Source organism: Leucoraja erinacea, chromosome 10, assembly GCF_028641065.1.
Source record: "Leucoraja erinacea ecotype New England chromosome 10, Leri_hhj_1, whole genome shotgun sequence".
NCBI lineage: Eukaryota > Metazoa > Chordata > Chondrichthyes > Rajiformes > Rajidae > Leucoraja > Leucoraja erinaceus.
The window spans coordinates 27,452,639-27,472,074 of record NC_073386.1 but is presented as its reverse complement, the minus strand read 5'-3'; the positions used below and the strand labels follow the sequence as shown (position 1 = coordinate 27,472,074).

The window sequence follows — 19,436 nt, the reverse complement described above, 5'->3', positions numbered from 1 at the left end:
ATTTTCAACTTGTATTTCTTGATGCACGTACAGTTGGCACAAGTTCAAGTTGTGGGCAATCGCGATACGGACCATTTTCTGTGAATGCAACCTGCCTGTAAAGATTGCAATGTGATAGTTTCATATTTCAAGCTAAATATTTAAATCATCTTTTGTAGAAATAGCACAATGTGCTACTGTGGTTATCAATAAAGTACAACTATTTGTTTGCATTAAATTCAAATTAAGGGTCAAATTTTATGGATAGCTAAGAAGCTTCTGAATAATAGTTTGGTGTTATGCTATTGTAAAATATCAATTTAAATTAGATTTGACAAATGTAAACTTAGCAAATTAGTACGGAGTTTTCAGGTGGTTTATACCAATTAAGTTCTTCATTCTTGTCTCTTATATATCCCAATTTTAACTTATTCGACATGTGGTCACTAATTCCTAAGCTTCATAAGCGCTTTAATTGCCCCCCTAAATTTAAATTCTTCTATCACTTTCAATATTTCACCTCCTACATTTAAGATGCTTCTTAAAATGGACAACCCAGAACAATGGAAAGCAAAGGCAATGATTAATATATTTCAATTGCAATTTTCCTGCTTTAATTGGCAGCTCTTCTGCTTTTCCTTTCATATGATACATATTCCCAGCATTTGCTGTAACTGGAGCCATATCACCAGTGCTACGTAAAGACATCATACAGTACTTACAAGTCAATTCTAGCCTTGTCAGCAAGCAGAGAACGGGAGCAGCTGTGATGTGAGGCAGGAAGAAAAGGACGATGGACATTGAGAGGTGCAATAAGTTAGCATAGTAGATTTATTACCTCCAGGGTCCAGGTTTAATCTAGGCCATTAGTCAAATAAAAGTTTCCCAATTTATATAAAATACCTAGCTCATTATGCAACAGCTATCAAAATAAAAACTTTTTTTTCTATTTTGATATTCCTAAAGTTATTACTTGATGCTGAAACTAGTTGCAAAGTGCAAAATGCCCCTTTCAGCAGTCATACCATTTCTGAACAATAAACTTTAATTTTGACTTCAATCTCTTAAAGATTATTATTTGCTCGAAAGAAATGTGAAAATATGTTGTTGTGTAACATACACTGCATTAACTGCATGTTGTGTAAGAAATACTTACAGGAAAATCAATTGATCTCTTCATTAACAGCTCTCTGTCCATGCCAGGATAGCTCGGTGTTAGCTTGCGACCCGGATAAAGAAACTCCCTGGTATTCTGCTCATAGATGGACAGTGTTTCACCCACTGAAAATAAATATTTTGAAGATGTCTTAACATTTCTGATCTTGTTTCACCCATTTAACAGTAGCAGTTCAGCACCGCATAGTAAAATGCTTGATTGTACAGAATTACCATATCCAGACAGTATGAATATCATCATATTACATGGAGAGGAACATTTGGCAATGGATACCCAAATAAAGGTTGCTGGGAGTATATAAAATTATGAGAGCCAGGATAGACAGTCAGAATCTTTTTCCCAGGCAAATACTGGAGGGCATAGCTTTAAGAGAGGGGCAATGTTTAAAGGAGATGTGCGAGGCAATTTTTTTTTACACAGAGGATGGTGAGTGGCTGGAACGCAATACAGGGGGTGCCGGTTGAATCAGATACATTAATGGCATTTAAAAGACATCTGGATAGGCAAATGGATATGCAGGGAATGGAGGAATATGGGTCATGTGTAGGTAGATACAGTGGCTTGCAAAAGTATTCATACCCCTTGAACTTTTCCACATTTTGTCACGTTACAACCACAAAATGTAAATGTATTTTATTGGGATTTTATGTGATAGACCAACACAAAGTGGCGCATAATTGTGAAGTGGAAGGAAAATGATACACGGTTTTCAATTTTTTTTTAACAAATAAAAAACTGAAAAGTATTCAGCCCCCTTTACTCTGATACCCCTAAATAAAATCCAGTGCAACCAATTGCCTTCATAAGTCACCTAATTAGTAAATAGAGTCCACGTGTGTAATCTAATCTCAGTATAAATACAGCTGTTCTGTGACGGCCTCAGAGGTTTGTTAGAGAACATTAGTGAACAAACAGCATCATGAAGCCCAAGGAACACACCAGACAGGTCAGGGATAAAGTTGTGGGGAAGTTTAAAGCAGGGTTAGGTTATAAAAAAATATCCCAAGCTTTGAACATCTCACGGTGCACTGTTTAATCCATCATCCAAAAATGGAAAGAGTATGGCACAACTGCAAACCTACCAAGACATGGCCGTCCACCTAAACTGACAGGCCGGGCAAGGAGAGCATTGATCAGAGAAGCAGCCAAGAGGCCCATGGTAACTCTGGAGGAGCTGCAGAGATCCACAGCTCAGGTGGGAGAAACTGTCCACAGGACAACTATTAGTCGTGCACTCCACAAATCGGGCCTTTATGGAAGAGTGGCAAGAAGAAAGCCATTGTTGGAAAAAACCCATAAGAAGTCCCGTTTGCAGTTTGCCACAAGCCATGTGGGGGACACAGCAAACATGTGGAGGAAGGTGCTCTGGTCAGATGAGACTGAAATTGAAGTTTTTGGGCTAAATGCAAAACGCTATGTGTGGCGGAAAACTAACACTGCACATCACCCTGAACACACCATCCCCACTGTGAAACATGGTAGTGGCAGCATCATGCTGTGGGGATGCTTTTCTTCAGCAGGGACAGGGAAGCGGGTCAGAGTTGATGGGAGGATGGATGGAGCCAAATACAGGGCAATCTTGGAAGAAAACCTGTTAGAGTCTGCAAAAGACTTGAGAGTGGGGCAGATGTTCACCTTCCAGCAGGACAATGACCCTAAACATACAGCCAGAGCTACAATGGAATGGTTTAGATCAAAGCATATTCATGTGTTAGAATGGCCCAGTCAAAGTCCAGACCTAAATCCAATTGAGAATCTCTGGCAAGACTTGAAAATTACTTTTCACAGACGCTCTCCATCCAATCTGACTGAGCTTGAGCTATTTTGCAAAGAAGAATGGGCAAAAATTTCAGTCTCTAGATGTGCAAAGCTGGTAGAGACATACCCCAAAAGACTTGCAGCTGTAATTGCAGCGAAAGGTGGTTCTACAAAGTATTGACTCAGGGAGGCTGAATACTTTTGCACGCCACACTTTTCAGTTTTTTATTTGTAAAAAAATTTGAAAACCATGTGTCATTTTCCTTCCACTTCACAATTATGCGCCACTTTGTGTTGGTCTATCACATAAAATCCCAATAAAATACATTTACGTTTGTGGTTGTAACGTGACAAAATGTGGAAAAGTTCAAGGGGTATGAAAACTTTTGCAAGCCACTGTAAGTGATGGTCTTGGCATCATGTTTGGCACAGACATTGTGGGCTGAAGAGCCTGTTCATGTGCTGTACTGTTCTATATTCTATCCCGTCATCTGCAAACGTACTAATCAGGCAGCCCAAGTTCACATTTAAACCCTTTATAGTAATGAACAACAGTGGGCACAGCATTGATCGTTGTGTCAATCATCCAATTTGAAAAGCAACCCTCTACCACCCTCTGAATACCACCTTACCAATTTTGTTTGTACAGGTGCACAACCTTTTATCTGAAATTTCAGAAACCGAAAAGCTCCGAAAACCGGACATTTTTTCCAGGATGTCGTCTGCACACCAAAGGTCGCGTTTGGCACCAAACCTGACCCGAAACGACCCACAGTCAACCCAGGTCTGTACTACTGTAGCGGCTGCCTCCTCCCCGGAGACCGGGGAGACACTTAAACATCTGTAAATCATTGCTTAAATGTTAGTCAGTTAGTTTGGAGGGCTTTTATGTGAAGGGGGGGGGTGAAGGGGGAAACTTTAATTCTTAATCCCCTACCTGGTTGGAGAGGCGGGGAGCGGGCAATGCCTTACCGGGTCGCCGTGCGGTAAGCTCCGGAGCGCTGTGGCCGCCGACTCCAAACATCGCAGAGCTGGGGCTGCGGGCGTCCGGCCGCGGGCGGTGCCAGTTGTAGCTCCGACCCCGGCAACTCTACCCCTGGCTGCGCGGCGCTCCAAATCCAGCGCCGGACGCCCGCAGCCCCAGCTCTGCAATGTTGGGATCCACAGCGACGACCCGGTAAGGCATTGCCCGCTCCCCGCTGGTATCCCAGCGCTGTGGCCGCGGACTCCCAACATCGCGGAGCTGGGGCTGTGGGCCGCGCTGGATTTGGAGCGCCGCTTAGCCAGGGGTAGAGTTCGCCGAGGTCGGAGCTCCAGCCGGACGCCTGCAGCCCCAGCTCCGCGATGTTGGGAGTCCGCGGCCACAGCGCTCCGGAGCTTACTGCACGGCGACCCGGTAAGGCATTGCCCGCTCCCCGCCTCTCCAACCAGGTAGGGGACTAAGAATTAAAGTTTCCCCCTTCACCCCCCCCTTCATATAATAATCCCCCTTGTATGTCGCTCTGATCCCCGTTAACAACAGACAGGCCAGATGGAGCTGAAGACCAGCATAGTGGACACTGCCTGCATGATGGTAACCACTCGGCTCCCTGGACAGAGCTCTGGAGTAAGCTGAGGCCACAGCCAGAGGAACAACAACTGCACCAAATTCAGACATGGTGAAGTATCTCCTAGTCAATTTTCAGTGAGACCTAAATTCTAAGAGCTGCTCCACTGATTAGTTACATAATATTCACATAATCATAATTCTAAAACTTGCCAGACTCGACTGTCACAATTACCTGAGTATGTCCTGTGCAATAATAAGTCAAAGAAACACAAGAGACTGCAGGTGGTGTATCTGGAACAAAACAAAACTGCTGGAGCAATGGATTGGGCAACATCTGTGAGGGCATAGGGATGGTGGAGGTTTCAGGTTGGGACCTGCATCAAGTCCTGCATTGTTTGTTAAACCTGCATGCCTACAAAAGGGCAACACTTATGAATAAATATCAAAGAGACAGTAAAAATAAAAAACACCCCAGCTGGAAGTGAGTGAATAACAGAATTAAGAAGCTTGAAGAAATTTCCTTGATATGAAGCCTACAAAATATGACAGTTTGTGTTCCCTTACAAAATACTTTTTCCCATTTGTGCTTTCTCAGCTATGTATGAGAGTGTAAATGCATTTTCAGATCTCAGATAATCATGGCTTACTGTGTGTGTATATATATATATATATATATATATTGGCACTCCAGTGAAGATAGCGATCTTTACAAAATGCATTTCCATTAAGCAAACAATATCTGAACATTTTGATATTTTTGCACATTTTCATCGTACCTGGTGGAGTCAGTTGTATCAATTCAAATTTAGTTGTGTCCACTGTGAAAGAAAAAGAGAGAATCAGAAAATCATAAGTGAACATCAGTAATAATTAAATAATAATTTACTGTTAGAAATATAATGCATTATTCTTACTTTCCAGCAAGTCCGCAACATCCCCGGGATTCATAGCTTCTGGAAAGTTCTGTGTTTATATAAAAGAGAAAGTTGAAGATTAACTGCAAAAAAATCATACGAGGCTTCAGTAAACAATTACTAATCTGGAGCAATATAACATTTTAATCTAAAATAAAACATTAAAATGGTCAATAGCAACAATTTTTTATTCATACAATGCATTTTGCAATTAATGTAGCGTGTAATGCACTGAACTATTAGTCATTTCAAGTCAGATCTCAAATGAATTTGTTTGGGTAATTTGTATAGTACAAATGATGTTACAACAAAAGTTTTTCAGAATATAGAATATCCTGCAATGCAATATAGCGTAGATCTGTTATTTAAAAGAAAGCCAACTGAATTATTTCCAAAGGGCTGCAATTATGAAGTGCTATCTGCTAAATAGGAACAGGAAAAACAGCACATTCTCAAACAAATGACAAGGAAAAAGGAAGATTTGGAGGAGGTCAGACAATATCAATGAGATCTAGCAATGGTTAAAAACAATATTTTGAGCTAGTTTGAAAGGTGGGAAGACATTGTTTGGGTTTAGGAAGATAATGCCAGAGCACAATAACTCAACTATGGGATGATGAAGAAAATGGTTAAGTCAAATGAGAAAAGAGCGCAAAATAACACGTGGCAAGAAATACCTTGAAGGGGAACACACAAGGGGACAAAATACATCTTATCAGCAAAGGAGGGTTTGTAATCATTGGACAGGTAGTGGAGCTCAGGATGAAGTGGAAATTCTGCATTTCAAATTGAGAGATAACTAGCTGCAAATTTTCTGGTATCAATTGTTTTGTCCTACATTGTGACTTCAGTTTTATACTTCCACTAGACTAAGTGGGACACGTTAGGTCCCTGTCACACGGAAAGCCTGGTCCCCAACGCAACCCGTTCTCCAACGCAATATTCCACCACTCACCTGGTCCCCCAATATTCCACCACTCACCAATAGCCCCCAACTGCGCAGGCGTGGCTCCTTTCCCCTCACCCCCCAGCACTCTCCCCTCCTCTTCACCCTCCCTCTTCATTCTCCTCTCCTCCTCCCCTCCCCAATTCCTCCTTTCCCTTACACTCAATCATTCCCTCCCTCCATAACTCCTCTCCCCTCCATACCCCACTCCTATCCCTCTATCCCCCACTATAGCCCCTCACCTCCCCCACTGCCCTCCTCTCCCTCTATAGCCTGACATACTGTGGTCGTCCATTCAGGTGGTTGGTGATCCAGGACACCAATGGAGCATCCACCCGCATCTTCGTCAGGCCGGATGGTGTTCAAAGCACTGGAGAAGTAAAAAAACATGACTCTCACAGTGGTTCCCGGCTTTTCCAGGTGAGCATAAGAACAATGGAGCAGTTGGATGGTGGCATCCTCAACCCCCACCTTTGTTTGGTAAGCAAACTGCAGGGGGTTCAGGTAGGGTTTAACCAAGGGTTGCAGGTGAGTGAGTACCAGCCTCTCCAGGGACCTCATGATGTGTGGATCATTGGTACCTCTTTGGTACAGGAACCAGGCAGGATGTTTTCCACATCACAGAACCCTCTCCAGGCTCAGGCTCAGGTTGAAGATATGTTGGAGTACTCCACACAACTGGCTGGCACATGCCTGGAGTACCCGAGGGTTCACACCCTCGGGACCCCTGGCTTTGCCTAGGCGGAGTCTATTCAGTTCTTTCCTCACCTGCACAAGGTGAGCACAATGTGAGCTCATACATCACAAAACAATGGAATAACTCAGCAGATCAAGCATCATCTTTGGAGAACACGGATAGGTGACGTTTTGGGGCGGAACCCCTCTTCAGACTGAATAAGCCTTCTTTAAACTTTCACCTTAAAACAAGGTGTCAAAGCTGCTAGCCTAGACCCTGGTCAACATCACTTTCTTCAGGTCACTGCCGCCGACAGGAGACGCTCGGTCACTGTGGGGTTCTCGCCCCTCTCATCGGCTGCCGCTTCATCCTGTTGGCCATCACTTTGCCAACAAGGCCATTCCCCAGAGGTAAGGTGGAAGGTATTGGCGGCTCTGCGTCAACTGGAGGGTATGGCAGCTGGTGAAGCACTCGCTGGTGCACCTTGTGGAAGATGTTGGACACTCAGCCGGGAGTTGCTCTGCACCACCTCCCTTGTTCTCGCTAGCCTTCCCAATGTCACACCTGCTGTGGCTGAAACTAGAATAGCACCGAGCCCGGGCATCGCTTTTATATCTATGAAGTAATGGTGAGCCGTCACCATCCTCCCTTTGCTAAATTTGTGTTTCTCACTTTTATTAAACCCTCGGATCGTGGCAAAGACCACCTGCCTCGCATGTCTAAACCAGCTGAGACCTAACCTCATGACTACAAATCATCTAAATCCCTCAGAGATGCGAGCCTGGGCTTGACAGAACTCGCCCGATTCTCCATCCAGTTACAATTTTAAGTTTCCATTCATAGTAGAGGAAAGGAAAAAGTTTCAAAAAGAATCAGTGGTTTCTCTGTTTAACTCACTCTGAAATGATTCTACAAACACGATTGCAATGACATAGATCATTTAGGAAACGGGACCATCTAATTGCGAATTGTTTACACTAATTGTGAGTATAACGTACACAAGTCAAGGAGTGCCTGTACACAAAAGAAATGTAATTGTAATTGATCAAATTTAATACACAATCGCCTACATCAGAGATCATTGAAAATGTGGACAAAGAGTTTGCAATAGAAATAAAAATAAGAACAGTTTATGATTTATAACAAATAAATTCCACCTGTGTGCCTTGACCCAATTACCTTCGACATCTATGTTTTTATATAGGACCACTATTCCGTTTCTGATATGTCATAGGTTGTTAAAGTATGAACATTCCAAGACGTAGAGTATCCCAAGATGTATGAGTATCACACGAGTAGCATGGAAATTGGACAAATGGTGTCTCCACTAAGTTTTGAAAATGTATTCATGTAAGCATAATAACTTTGAAATATAGAAAATGGTATGCAAATTCAAATATTTAAATTTATGTTACTAAACTGCAAATGAAAAAGTCCTTTGTGTTCAGAAAATACCAAATAAAAGCAGTAACTGAATTACACAATGGCCCACCAACACATCAGAAAGGGCAGATATATTTAATAGTCCAGATGAAGGCCCTTCATCGGAAATAATTCATTTTGAACCATACTTTTCCACTTCCCGATTCGATACTTATTTCCATCATTTACATTTCCAATGTTTCGAACTGCTTCGTTCTTTATAAAATGACTGAACAGTTTGTGTTGTACCTTTTCAAACTTCATTTTGTGATTGAAGGTCAATGGAAAGACAGAAGGGAGAAATTTGGTTTTCTGGAACTTTCCCAACATGCATACACTAACGTAGACATCATCCTTTTCCGGTAGATATACCCCAGGACATGAAACCTAAAATATATAATTTCAAATAACAAGAATTACAATTGTGATAATAGAATAATACAATCTAATAACAACATCAATTGAGAAGACTCATTTTTAATAATTAAGCAATTCTTGCCCTTTCAATTATTAAAGCCCCTTCATAATCTATCCACAATTCAACAATTGATGTTTAATTTGCCACCAGTTCCATCTCTTTCACATTTTATGGCAATTTTGTCTTTATATTCATGTCTTAAAGCAATCAGTAATCACGATTAATGGTTATATTATAAATTTGAACTTGTCAAATGTAAATTTCCCCATTCCCTAAAAAAAACGTAAAAGTTCAAACTTTGCATTTCTTATATATTATACACAGAATGCCTGTAAAACTGTAGAAAGCATTTTTAACTGGATTTTTAGTCAAAATAAAGAGAATTGGTTACCATCACTGAAAATCATTATAGACCAGTTAGCCTGAAATTGGTGGTGGGGAAGTTGCTGGAGTCAATTATAAAAGATGAAATAGCGGCACATTTGGATAGCAGTAACAGGATCGGTCCGAGTCAGCATGGATTTACAAAGGGGAAATCATGCTTCACTAATCTTCTGGAAATTTTTGAGGATGTAACTGGAAAAATGGACAAGGGAGAGCCAGTGGATATAGTGTACCTGGACTTTCGGAAAGCATTTGATAAGGTCCCACATAGGAGATTAGTGGGCAAAATTAGGGCACATGGTATTGGGGGTAGATAGAAAATTGGTTGGCAGACAGGAAACAAAGAGGAGGGATTAACGGGTCCCTTTCCGAATGACAGGCAGTGACTAGTGGGGTACCGCAAGGCTCGGTGCTGGGACTGCAACTATTTACAACATACATCAATAATTTAGATGAAGGGATTCTCAAAGTAACATTAGCAATTTTTCAGATGACACAAAGCTGGGTGGCAGTGGGAACTGTGACGAGGATGCTATGAGAATGCAGGGTGACTTGGACAGGTTGGGTGAGTGGGCAGATGCATGGCAGATGCAGTTTAATGTGGATAAATATGAGGTTATCCATTTTTGGTAGCAAAAGCAGGAAGGCAGATTATTATCTAAATGGTGGCAATTTGGGAAAAGGGAAAGTACAACAGGATCTGGGGGTCCTTGTTCATCAGTCAATGAAAGTAAGCACGCAGGTACAGCAGGCAGTGAAGAAAGCGAATGGCATGTTGGCCTTCATAACAAGAGGAGTTGAGTACAGGAGCAAAGAGGTCCTTCTGCAGTTGTATAGGGCCCTAGTGAGACCACACCTGGAGTATTGTCTGCAGTTTTGGTCCCCTAATTTGAGGAAGGACATTCTTGCTATTGAGGGAGTGCAGCGTAGGTTTACAAGGTTAATTCCCGGGATGGCAGGACTGTCATATGCTGAGACAATGGAGCGGCTGGGCTTGCATACTCTGGCGTTAGAAGCATGAGAGGGGATTATATTGAAACATATAAGATTATTAAGGGTTTGGACACGTTAGAGGCAGGAAACATGTTCCCGATGTTGGGGGAGTCCAGAACCAGGGCCCACAGTTTAAAAATAAGGGGTAAGCCATTTAGAACGGAGATGAGGAAACACTTTTTCACACAGGGAGTTGTGAGTCTGTGGAATTCTCTGCCTCAGAGGGCGGTGGAGGCCGATTCTCTGGATACTTTCAAGAGAAAGCTAGATAGGGCACTTGAAGATAGTGGAGTCAGGGGATATGGGGAGAAGGCAGGAACGGGCTACTGATTGGGGATGATCAGCCATGATCACATTGAATGGCGGTGCTGGCTCAAAGGGCCGAATGGCCTACTCCTGCACCTATTGTCTATTGACTGACTCGAGGGCTGATACATCAGGAAAATAGTTAGAATTTATCAGTGAGGTGGTCTCGGATGGCATATCTGGAACACCGTGGCAACTCCGGATTATTAAAATTGATTTATAAGTTAAAAAATTAAAAATAAATTTAAGAGGATTTAAGGAAACTAAGTAAGGAAGAAAAATAAGGGAGAGAAGCTTGAACAAAAATCCACCCTAAGCTTTTCCCTTTTATTCTGCAAGGCCAATGCCATTCATTCAAATCATTCAAATGAATAGGGTTACTGCCTCTACACCAAATCTGTCAGGTGTATGAAGAGAGAGGCTAATAGCTCATGTAGCAATAAGAAATCCCAGCACAAATGAGAACTATGATGTGATGGCAAGAAATGTAACAGAATGACACATGCCCATCTTTGCAGACTGAACAAAGGTAGTTGTGATGCAGGGTCTGACAAAGGGCTTCACCCTTAAATATTAACTCTGTTTCTCTTCCCACACATGTACCATAATATTCTGAATCATTTCAGCATTTTCAGTTTTAATTTTAGAGATATTTGTAGTCACCCAATCTGTGTTTAGATTTTCCAGTGTAAATGGGAAGACATCATGAATACCAAATGTAAGAAACTAAATTTGACAAACAATAGACAATAGGTACAGGAGTAGGCCATTGGGCCCTTCAAGCCAGCACCGCCATTCAATGTGATCATGGCTGATCATCCACAATCAGTACCCCGTTCCTGCCTTCTCCCCATATCCCCTGACTCCGCTATCTTCAAGAGCCCTATCTAGCTCTCTTGAAAGTATCCAGCGAACCGGCCTCCACCACCCTCTGAGGCAGGGAATTCCACAGACTCACAACTCTCTGTGAAAAAGTGTTTTCTCATCTCCGTTCTAAATGGCTTACCCCTTATTCTTAAACTGTAGCCCTTGGTTCTGCACTCCCCCAATTTTTGAAGGAAAAATGTATTACTGTTTCACCTGGAAAGAATAAAAGTTCATGGACAGTGGGAAGGGATGCAATAAAAAGGACAAATGTTGCATCACAGAAAGATAGAATGGTTAGAGGATAGAAGTCTGGCCCACGTGAATACTGGCTCAATGCATGACTATGATTTACAAAACCGTTCATCTGTGTCAACAAAAATGGATGTACAACTTTTCAGCACATTATCTAATTCATTAAAATATAGTGACATAAGTCATATCCAGCCAGTTAAAGAAACTGCCTGTTAAACCCATTATTTTTCTTGCTATTCAGCCCAATCCCTTAAACGGGTCAAAGATATGTCTTCAATCCAATGATTTTAAAATGTACTAATGCGTGGGACCAAATCAACTGACCTCTGGAAATCTATATAAATAGCAACCATTGACAATCTCCTCTATAAAATCCACATCAGTTTTGTTAAGCACTACTAGTCTTACAAATCTGACTCTCTAATTAATTCAAGGTGTTCTAACACCTCAGTGTAAATTGTAACCTCCACTAATTTCCCAACAACAGATCTGAAACCCTCTTAAAATACACAGTAATGTGCCATTTTCCCATCTGAAGGAACAATTAGTAAATCAACAGATTTTGAATAATTATAACTAGGGTATTTGCAATGTTCTCACCTACTTTCTTGGAAACCATCTGGTCCTGGGGTTTTGTCACTCTATTTTCTTCATAAATGTTATTTTGCTTATATATTGCTTTTGGACAGACCTGTCCCTGTTTCAATTTTAGTTTCCATGTGGTGTCTGGCATGCTATCTTCTTCCTCTACAGTAAATACTGAAGCAAAGTAATTTTTTGAACACACTTGCAATATTTTTTATCATATTTACATTATTACTGCTATCAGTTTTCAAATCTACCACTTTCTCTTGACCATTCTTTCAATCTGGTAATAAGTTGCATTTATATTGGTATCTCTTCAATATTTATTTTCATTCTCCCTTTTTATTAAATCTTGCATTTATTTTGTCATGTTTTGTTCTTTGTATCTCTCCAAGGGACGAAACCTGAGTTACCACTTCCATATATATATATATTTAACTACACAGCAAAAATAACTTGCTTAGGAATGCAAATTGGTTCTGTTTCATAATCAATTCCATTTTTAACGTTTCCCTCTGATCTTCAGTCACTTTACCTATTAATAAGTTTGGCAAATCAGCCTGGACAATGCTTATCTCATTAAAGCTTATCTAAATTTAAAGTCTTCTCTAGTTATCCCAGAACCTGTTCTTTGAAAACGTAATGACTTTACTTTGAATTAAAAACATGATTAGTAAATTTGGAAATGACACTAAATAAGTGACATCGTAGACAGTGAAGGAGACTATCAAGAATCATAGCAGGACCTTGATCAGGTGGGCAGACTGAGCAATGTAAGTGTGAGGTGTTGCATTTTGGGAAGTCAAACCAGGGCAGAACCTTCACAGCGATTGGTAGCACACCAGAGAGTGTTATCGTGCAGAGAGATTACAAGAGAGATTATATAGAGAGTATAACGACATAGTACTACTACTGCTAGAGAGTACAAGACCTTGATAGTCACAGGTAAATAGAGTGGTGAAAGTGGCTCTAGCACACTGGCCTTCTTCAATCAGGGAATTGCGCTTCGATGTTGAGACCGAAGATAGACACAAAATGCTGGAGTAACTCAATGGGACAGGCAGCATCTCTGGAGAGAAGGAATGGGTGATGTTTCAGGTCGAGACCCTTCTTCAGACTGATGACTGGGAAGTGAGCGGTACAGGGATAAAATGTAGTCAGAGACAGTAAGACTGGTCGGAGAACTGGGAAAGGGGAGGGGATTAAGATAGAGGGACAGCAACAGCTACATTGAAGTTTGAGGTCAATGTTCATACCGCTAGGGTTTAAACTACCCAAGCGAAATATGAGGTGCTGTTCCTCCAATTTGCATTGGGCCTCACTCTGACAACAGAGGAGGCACAGGACAGAAAGGTCAGTGTGGGAATGGGAAGGGGAGTTAAAGTGTTAAAGAGCAAAGAGTAGGAGTAAACGGGTCCTTTTTCACAATGGCAGGCAGTGACTAGTGGGGTACCGCAAGGCTCAGTGCTGGGACCCCAGCTATTTACAATATATATTAATGATCTGGATGAGGGAATTGAAGGCAATATCTCCAAGTTTGCGGATGACACTAAGCTGGGGGGCAGTGTTAGCTGTGAGGAGGATGCTAGGAGACTGCAAGGTGACTTGGATAGGCTGGGTGAGTGGGCAGATGTTTGGCAAATGCAGTATAATGTGGATAAATGTGAGGTTATCCATTTTGGTGGCAAAAACGGGAAAGCAGACTATTATCTAAATGGTGGCCGATTGGGAAAGGGGGAGATGCAGTGAGACCTGGGTGTCATGGTACATCAGTCATTGAAGGTAGGCATGCAGGTGCAGCAGGCAGTAAATAAAGCGAATGGTATGTTGGCTTTCATAGCAAAAGGATTTGAGTATAGGAGCAGGGAGGTTCTACTGCAGTTGTACAGGGTCTTGGTGAGACCACACCTGGAGTATTGCGTACAGTTTTGGTCTCCAAATCTGAGGAAGGACATTATTGCCATAGAGGGAGTGCAGAGAAGGTTCACCAGACTGATTCCTAGGATGTCAGGGCTGTCTTATGAAGAAAGACTGGATAGACTTGGTTTATACTCTCTAGAATTTAGGAGATTGAGAGGGGATCTTATAGAAACTTACAAAATTCTTAAGGGGTTGGACAGGCTAGATGCAGGAAGATTGTTCCCGATGTTGGGTCTAGGACAAGGGGTCACAGCTTAAGGATAAGGGGGAAATCCTTTAAAACCGAGATGAGAACTTTTTTTACACAGAGAGTGGTGAATCTCTGGAACTCTCTGCCACAGAGGGTAGTTGAGGCCAGTTCATTGGCTATATTTAAGAGGGAGTTAGATGTGGCCCTTGTGGCCAAGGGGATCAGAGGGTATGGAGAGAAGGCAGGTACGGGATACTGAGTTGGATGATCAGCCATGATCATATTGAATGGCGGTGCAGGCTCGAAGGGCCGAATGGCCTACTCCTGCACCTAATTTCTATGTTTCTATGTTGAGCAAATGGGAGATCAGGTAGGTTTAGGCGGACTAACTGTTCAGCGAAACGATTGACAAGCCTGTGCTTTGTCTCGCAGATATACAGGAGTCCACACCTGGAGCAACGGATACCATAGATGACGTTGGAGGAGGTGCAAGTGAACCTCTGCCTTACCTGAAAAGACTGTTGGGGTCCTTGGACAGAGTCGAGGGGACTCATCCTTAAATGTTGGGATGTTATACTACAATTGTACAAGACGGTGGAAAATAGTGTTCAGTTTTGGTTATCCTGCTATAGGAAAGATGCTATTAAGCTGGAAAGATTGTAGAGAAGGATGTTGTCAGGACTCGAGGGCTTTAGATATAGTGGTAGGCTAGGACTTAATTAATTAGAGTGCAGGAAGCTCAGTGGTGATCTTCTCGAGGTACATAAAATTATGAGGGACATGAGATAGGGTGAATGTACATTGTCTTTTTTTAGGGTAGGTAATCAAGAACTCGAAAGCACAGGATGAAGGGGAGAAAGAATAAATTCAATAGGAACCTGAATATAATTCATACATTGGCATATGGAACAAGCCGCCAGAGGAGTTAGAAGAGGCATGTACAATAACAACATTTAAAATATATTTAGACAGGTACATGGATTACAAAGATTTGAAGTGATATGGGCAAACACAGGCAAATATTGCTAGCTTGGATAGGGCACCTTGAACGGACTGGGCCTCTAGGGCCAAAGAGCCTAGTTCTGTGCTGTATGAGTCTGCTATATATCTTACACGGTTGTATTCTCAGCTAATGGTGCTGCTATTAATAGTCCAAATCAAATACTGAGATACTAAGGAGTTCCACAACATATAATTTTACATTAGTCCTAAATTTAGGTTGCCCCCATTCAAATGTTTGTGTCATAATCATGCTTCTCCATTCCAGTGCTAGTCAAAACACTCTGTCCAAAACACTCCTGAGCTTTGTATCTCACCATTACTGGACCTTAACTGAAAGGTTAGAATAGAATGAATACAAGTTTGCTTCCAACAGAAATTTGGAATGTGATAGGCCGTGGTGTGGTGCAGCCGCACACCCAACAAGTGAGCCATGGGCGACCACAGCTCGGAGGTGAACTGTGGCCCCCGGTCCGAAGAGATATCCACCGGCACTCCAAAGCGAGCAATCCAGTGCACGGACAATGCACGAGCGCACGGAGCTGTCGAAGTATCGGCCAGCGATACGGCCTCTGGCCACCGCGTGAAACGGTCCACAACCATGAGGAGGTGGGTGATGCCCTGGTGCGGCGGGAGAGGCCCCACAATGTCCACGTGGAGGTGGTCGAACTGCCGGCATGATAAACCGAACTTCTGGAGGGGCGCCCAGACGTGGCGCTGGATTTTTGCTGTCTGGCACAGAATGCAAGTGCGGACCTATTGGCCAACCTGCTTGCATAGACCGTGCCACATGAACGGAGCAACCACAAGTGCCGTCGATGGATAGGTGAGCCAGCCCGTGGATCACGTTGAAAACCCTCCGGCGCCAGGCGGCAGGCACGATGGAGCGCGGCTGACCGGACGACACATCGCAAAGCATTGTTGCTCCTCCAGGGCCGAAAGGGATATCCTCAAGGCGAAGGCCGGAGATGGCAGTCCGGTAGGCGAGCACCTCACCGTCCATGAGCTGAGCCTCCGCCAGGGCAGAATAGTCAATGCCGGGCGCCACCATGAAAACGGCGTAGACGGGACAACGCGTCGGCTACCCGGTTCTCCTTCCACTCGGTGAAGCGGATGGAGGTGGTGTACTCCGAGATGTATGCTATCTCCGGCCTTCGCCTTGAGGATGTCCCTCTCGGCCCTGGTGGATTATTTACTGAAAGGAGAACTTGGGTTGTAAAACGGTTAGCCAAGGACAAGAGGAGAGATGGAGAAAATGGTGGAAAATATGAAACTGTACATAGAAAAACAGATACTTGTTAATTCTACGGATTTGAGAGTGAGATTCACTGCCAGACATCGTCGGTATATTAAATGTACATTATATTAAATGTACAGGTATATTAAGAGTCGTTTCACATGACCATAGTCCAGGAAACAGCAGCGTCCCAATAGTCCGATTATTGTAGCGGTATAGCAAAGACATCTCTGCTGTCCGTTTTTGGCGTTTCATATACTCCTCCCCCCCCCCCCCCCCCCCCCCCCCATCATTCCCTCCCAACTCCAGTCCCTTCCCGGCCCCCTGGGAAACTGAAGGGAGCGACAATCAACTGCCACGGATACAAATAATGTCATACACAAGAAAGGGCAGATGCTGGTTGACAAAAAGTGAACATAGTGCTGGAGTAACACAAAGACTCAGCAGAATTTTGGAAATGTCACCCCGTCACCCATTCCTTCTCTCCAGAGACGCTGCCTGTCCCGCTGAGTTAAAGAGTGCCCATGGTAGACTCACGAGTCACTACGGTAAACTCGCGGGCTACTATGTTCTTGCAACGAGTTTAAAAGTTAAACATTTTTACTTCAAGAGTAAATTTGACTCGTGGAAATCTTTCATCATGTTGAAAGATTTTCACGAGTTAACAAGTTTCCCGAGTACCTGCCGTTAGCGTTACGAGTTCCGACGTTCCCGCTACGTTAATTCTACGTGATTACGAGTTTGGTTATAAACTCGGGATCACTCGTGGGTGGACTCGCATCGTGAGACAGGGGTTTAAACCTCCTTGGGCAGTGCAGCTCTCTACTTCCTCAGCATCAACTGCTTCTCCAAACAAAATGGAGAATTCATTCACGAATTCAGTGAGGGAAGCGACAAAACGCTAGACCACCAGATGGTCCAAGTGGGGAGGCGAGATATGCTCATGTGTAGGAAGGAACTGTAGATGCTGGTTTAAACCGAAGATAGACACAAAAAGCTGGAGTAACTCAGCGAGTCAGGCAGCGTCCCTGGAGAGAAGGAATGAGTGACGTTTCGGGTCGAGACTCTTCATCTAAAACGTCACCCATTCCTTCTCTCCTGAGATGCTGCCTGTCCCGCTGAGTTACTCCAGCATTTTGTGTCTGTCTTCGAGATATGCTCATGTTGGGGCATAACTGGCCTGGTTTCTCCCCAGCTGCCGCCAATCCCCGCCCCCCGCCTCACCATTGGTTGAACACCTCACAATGCCCACAAACGACGTCACTTTCTCCCCATGCGATTGGTCCGCAGCACGTCAATCAAACGGCCGACCAACCAGCAACCCCGGATCGCTGACCACCCCCCCTCTCCACGCGCAATTAAATATCTCGCCGCCCGCCTGCACTCACCGCCTGGATTTTCAGATGCACCGTTAATTTCAGAACTTTATTCGGCATTTCTCCCCGCTAAGAAACGTATTCAACTTAACAAGTTGCAGTTTCCGGACGCGGAGACCCGGACCCACAATGGATGCAAACGGCCGCCAATCGAACGCCAATGTTGCGCCGTTGTCATGGCGCCCGCTCGCGCGTGACGTCACTCGACGGAAGTGACGCTATGTCCGTAACGTCCGTTGCGGACAGCCGGAAGCAAAGATCATTGAGCGGAGCTTTTGGCCGGAAGCAAAGATCATAGATCATAGCAAAGATCCTGCAGCAGATCTGCTATAATATCTTTGGATCATAGAGTTACTCAGCGGGACGGGCAGCGTCTGTGGAGGGAAGCAATCGGCGATGTTTCGGGTCGGGATACTTCTTCAGACAGTCAGGGGAGAGGGAGACTAGAGATATAGAGGGGTAAGGTGTAAACACGGCAAATCAAAGCAGCCGATTTAAGGAAATGAAGATTGCTTCGTTGTTAGGGGAAATGACCAGGAGGCACACACACAGTAACATTAATCAGGAGGACAGTGAATGTAGTCAGAGAACTATGGTGGGGAAGGGATGGAGAGAGTGGGATGCAAGGGTTACTTGAAGTTAGATAAATCAAATTCATACCGCTGGGGTGAAAGCAGCCCAAGTGAAATATGAGGTGCTGTCCTCTAATTTGCATTGGGCAGGACAGAAAGGTCAGTGTAGGTAGACACAAAATGCTGGAATAACTCAGCAGGTGAGGAGCATCTATGGAGAGAAGGAATTTTGAAGGTCAGTGTGGGAATGGGAGGGGGAGTTAAAATTGTTTGGCAACTGGGAGATCGCTTGGGCTTAGGTGGACTGAGTGGCAGTGAAGAGATGAAAAGGCACATTAATGATCCAAGAAAACAAAACACCCTTCTATAAATATTTATGGCAAATAAGCGATAACATTACAACAGGAAAGGTTCAAGCATGGTTTACAGGTGAAATGAAATCAAAGAAAAAGTTAATACAATTGCCAGAACGTAGTAAGGATGGAGATTGGGAGTGTTTTAGAATTAAACAAAGACATAAAGAAGTTTAAGACCAATTCAACAAATACTTTACAACTTTCCAGCAGATAGAAGGTGAACTGAGGATCCAGTGCAAATGAGAAAATTAAAGAAATTAATATTAATGAAAAATAACAAGAATTTGAAGAGCTTGAAAATTAATAAATCTCAATGATCTAACGATCTACAGTGTTCTCCACAATGTTTGGGACAAAGATCCATCATTTATTCATTTGCCTCTGTATTCTAACTTTTGAGATTTGTAATAGAAAAAATTACATGTGGTTAATGTGCACATTGTCAGATTGTATTAAAGGTTATTTTTATATATTGTCCACCAACTGTTCACCGTCTACAGTATATCAATGATTTGGCTGAAGGGACCAAATGTAATATTTCCAAGTTTGCCTTTGACACA

The 19,436-nt window shown here is 43.2% G+C and overlaps 1 protein-coding gene across 4 annotated transcripts in view; it reads right to left on the bottom strand.

The window, feature by feature from the left end:
* The window catches only part of spata6 (spermatogenesis associated 6), an 81,559-nt gene extending 62,439 nt beyond the window's left edge, over positions 1 to 19,120 (bottom strand). Inside the window, exons 1-6 of one of the 4 annotated variants that reach the window (XM_055641811.1) lie at positions 17,961 to 19,103; positions 12,242 to 12,400; positions 8,671 to 8,808; positions 5,378 to 5,426; positions 5,240 to 5,281; positions 1,136 to 1,260 (exon numbers count right to left, since the gene is read on the bottom strand). In XM_055641811.1, coding sequence (XP_055497786.1) covers positions 1,136 to 1,260; positions 5,240 to 5,281; positions 5,378 to 5,426; positions 8,671 to 8,751 — 297 coding nt within the window. In that variant the 5' untranslated portion in view covers positions 8,752 to 8,808; positions 12,242 to 12,400; positions 17,961 to 19,103. Of the gene's footprint in view, positions 1 to 1,135; positions 1,261 to 5,239; positions 5,282 to 5,377; positions 5,427 to 8,670; positions 8,809 to 12,241; positions 12,401 to 17,960 lie in introns of all 4 variants that reach the window. The other 3 variants (XM_055641812.1, XM_055641810.1, XM_055641809.1) reach the window with 3 other exon arrangements.
* Between the last annotated feature and the right edge of the window lie 316 nt (positions 19,121 to 19,436).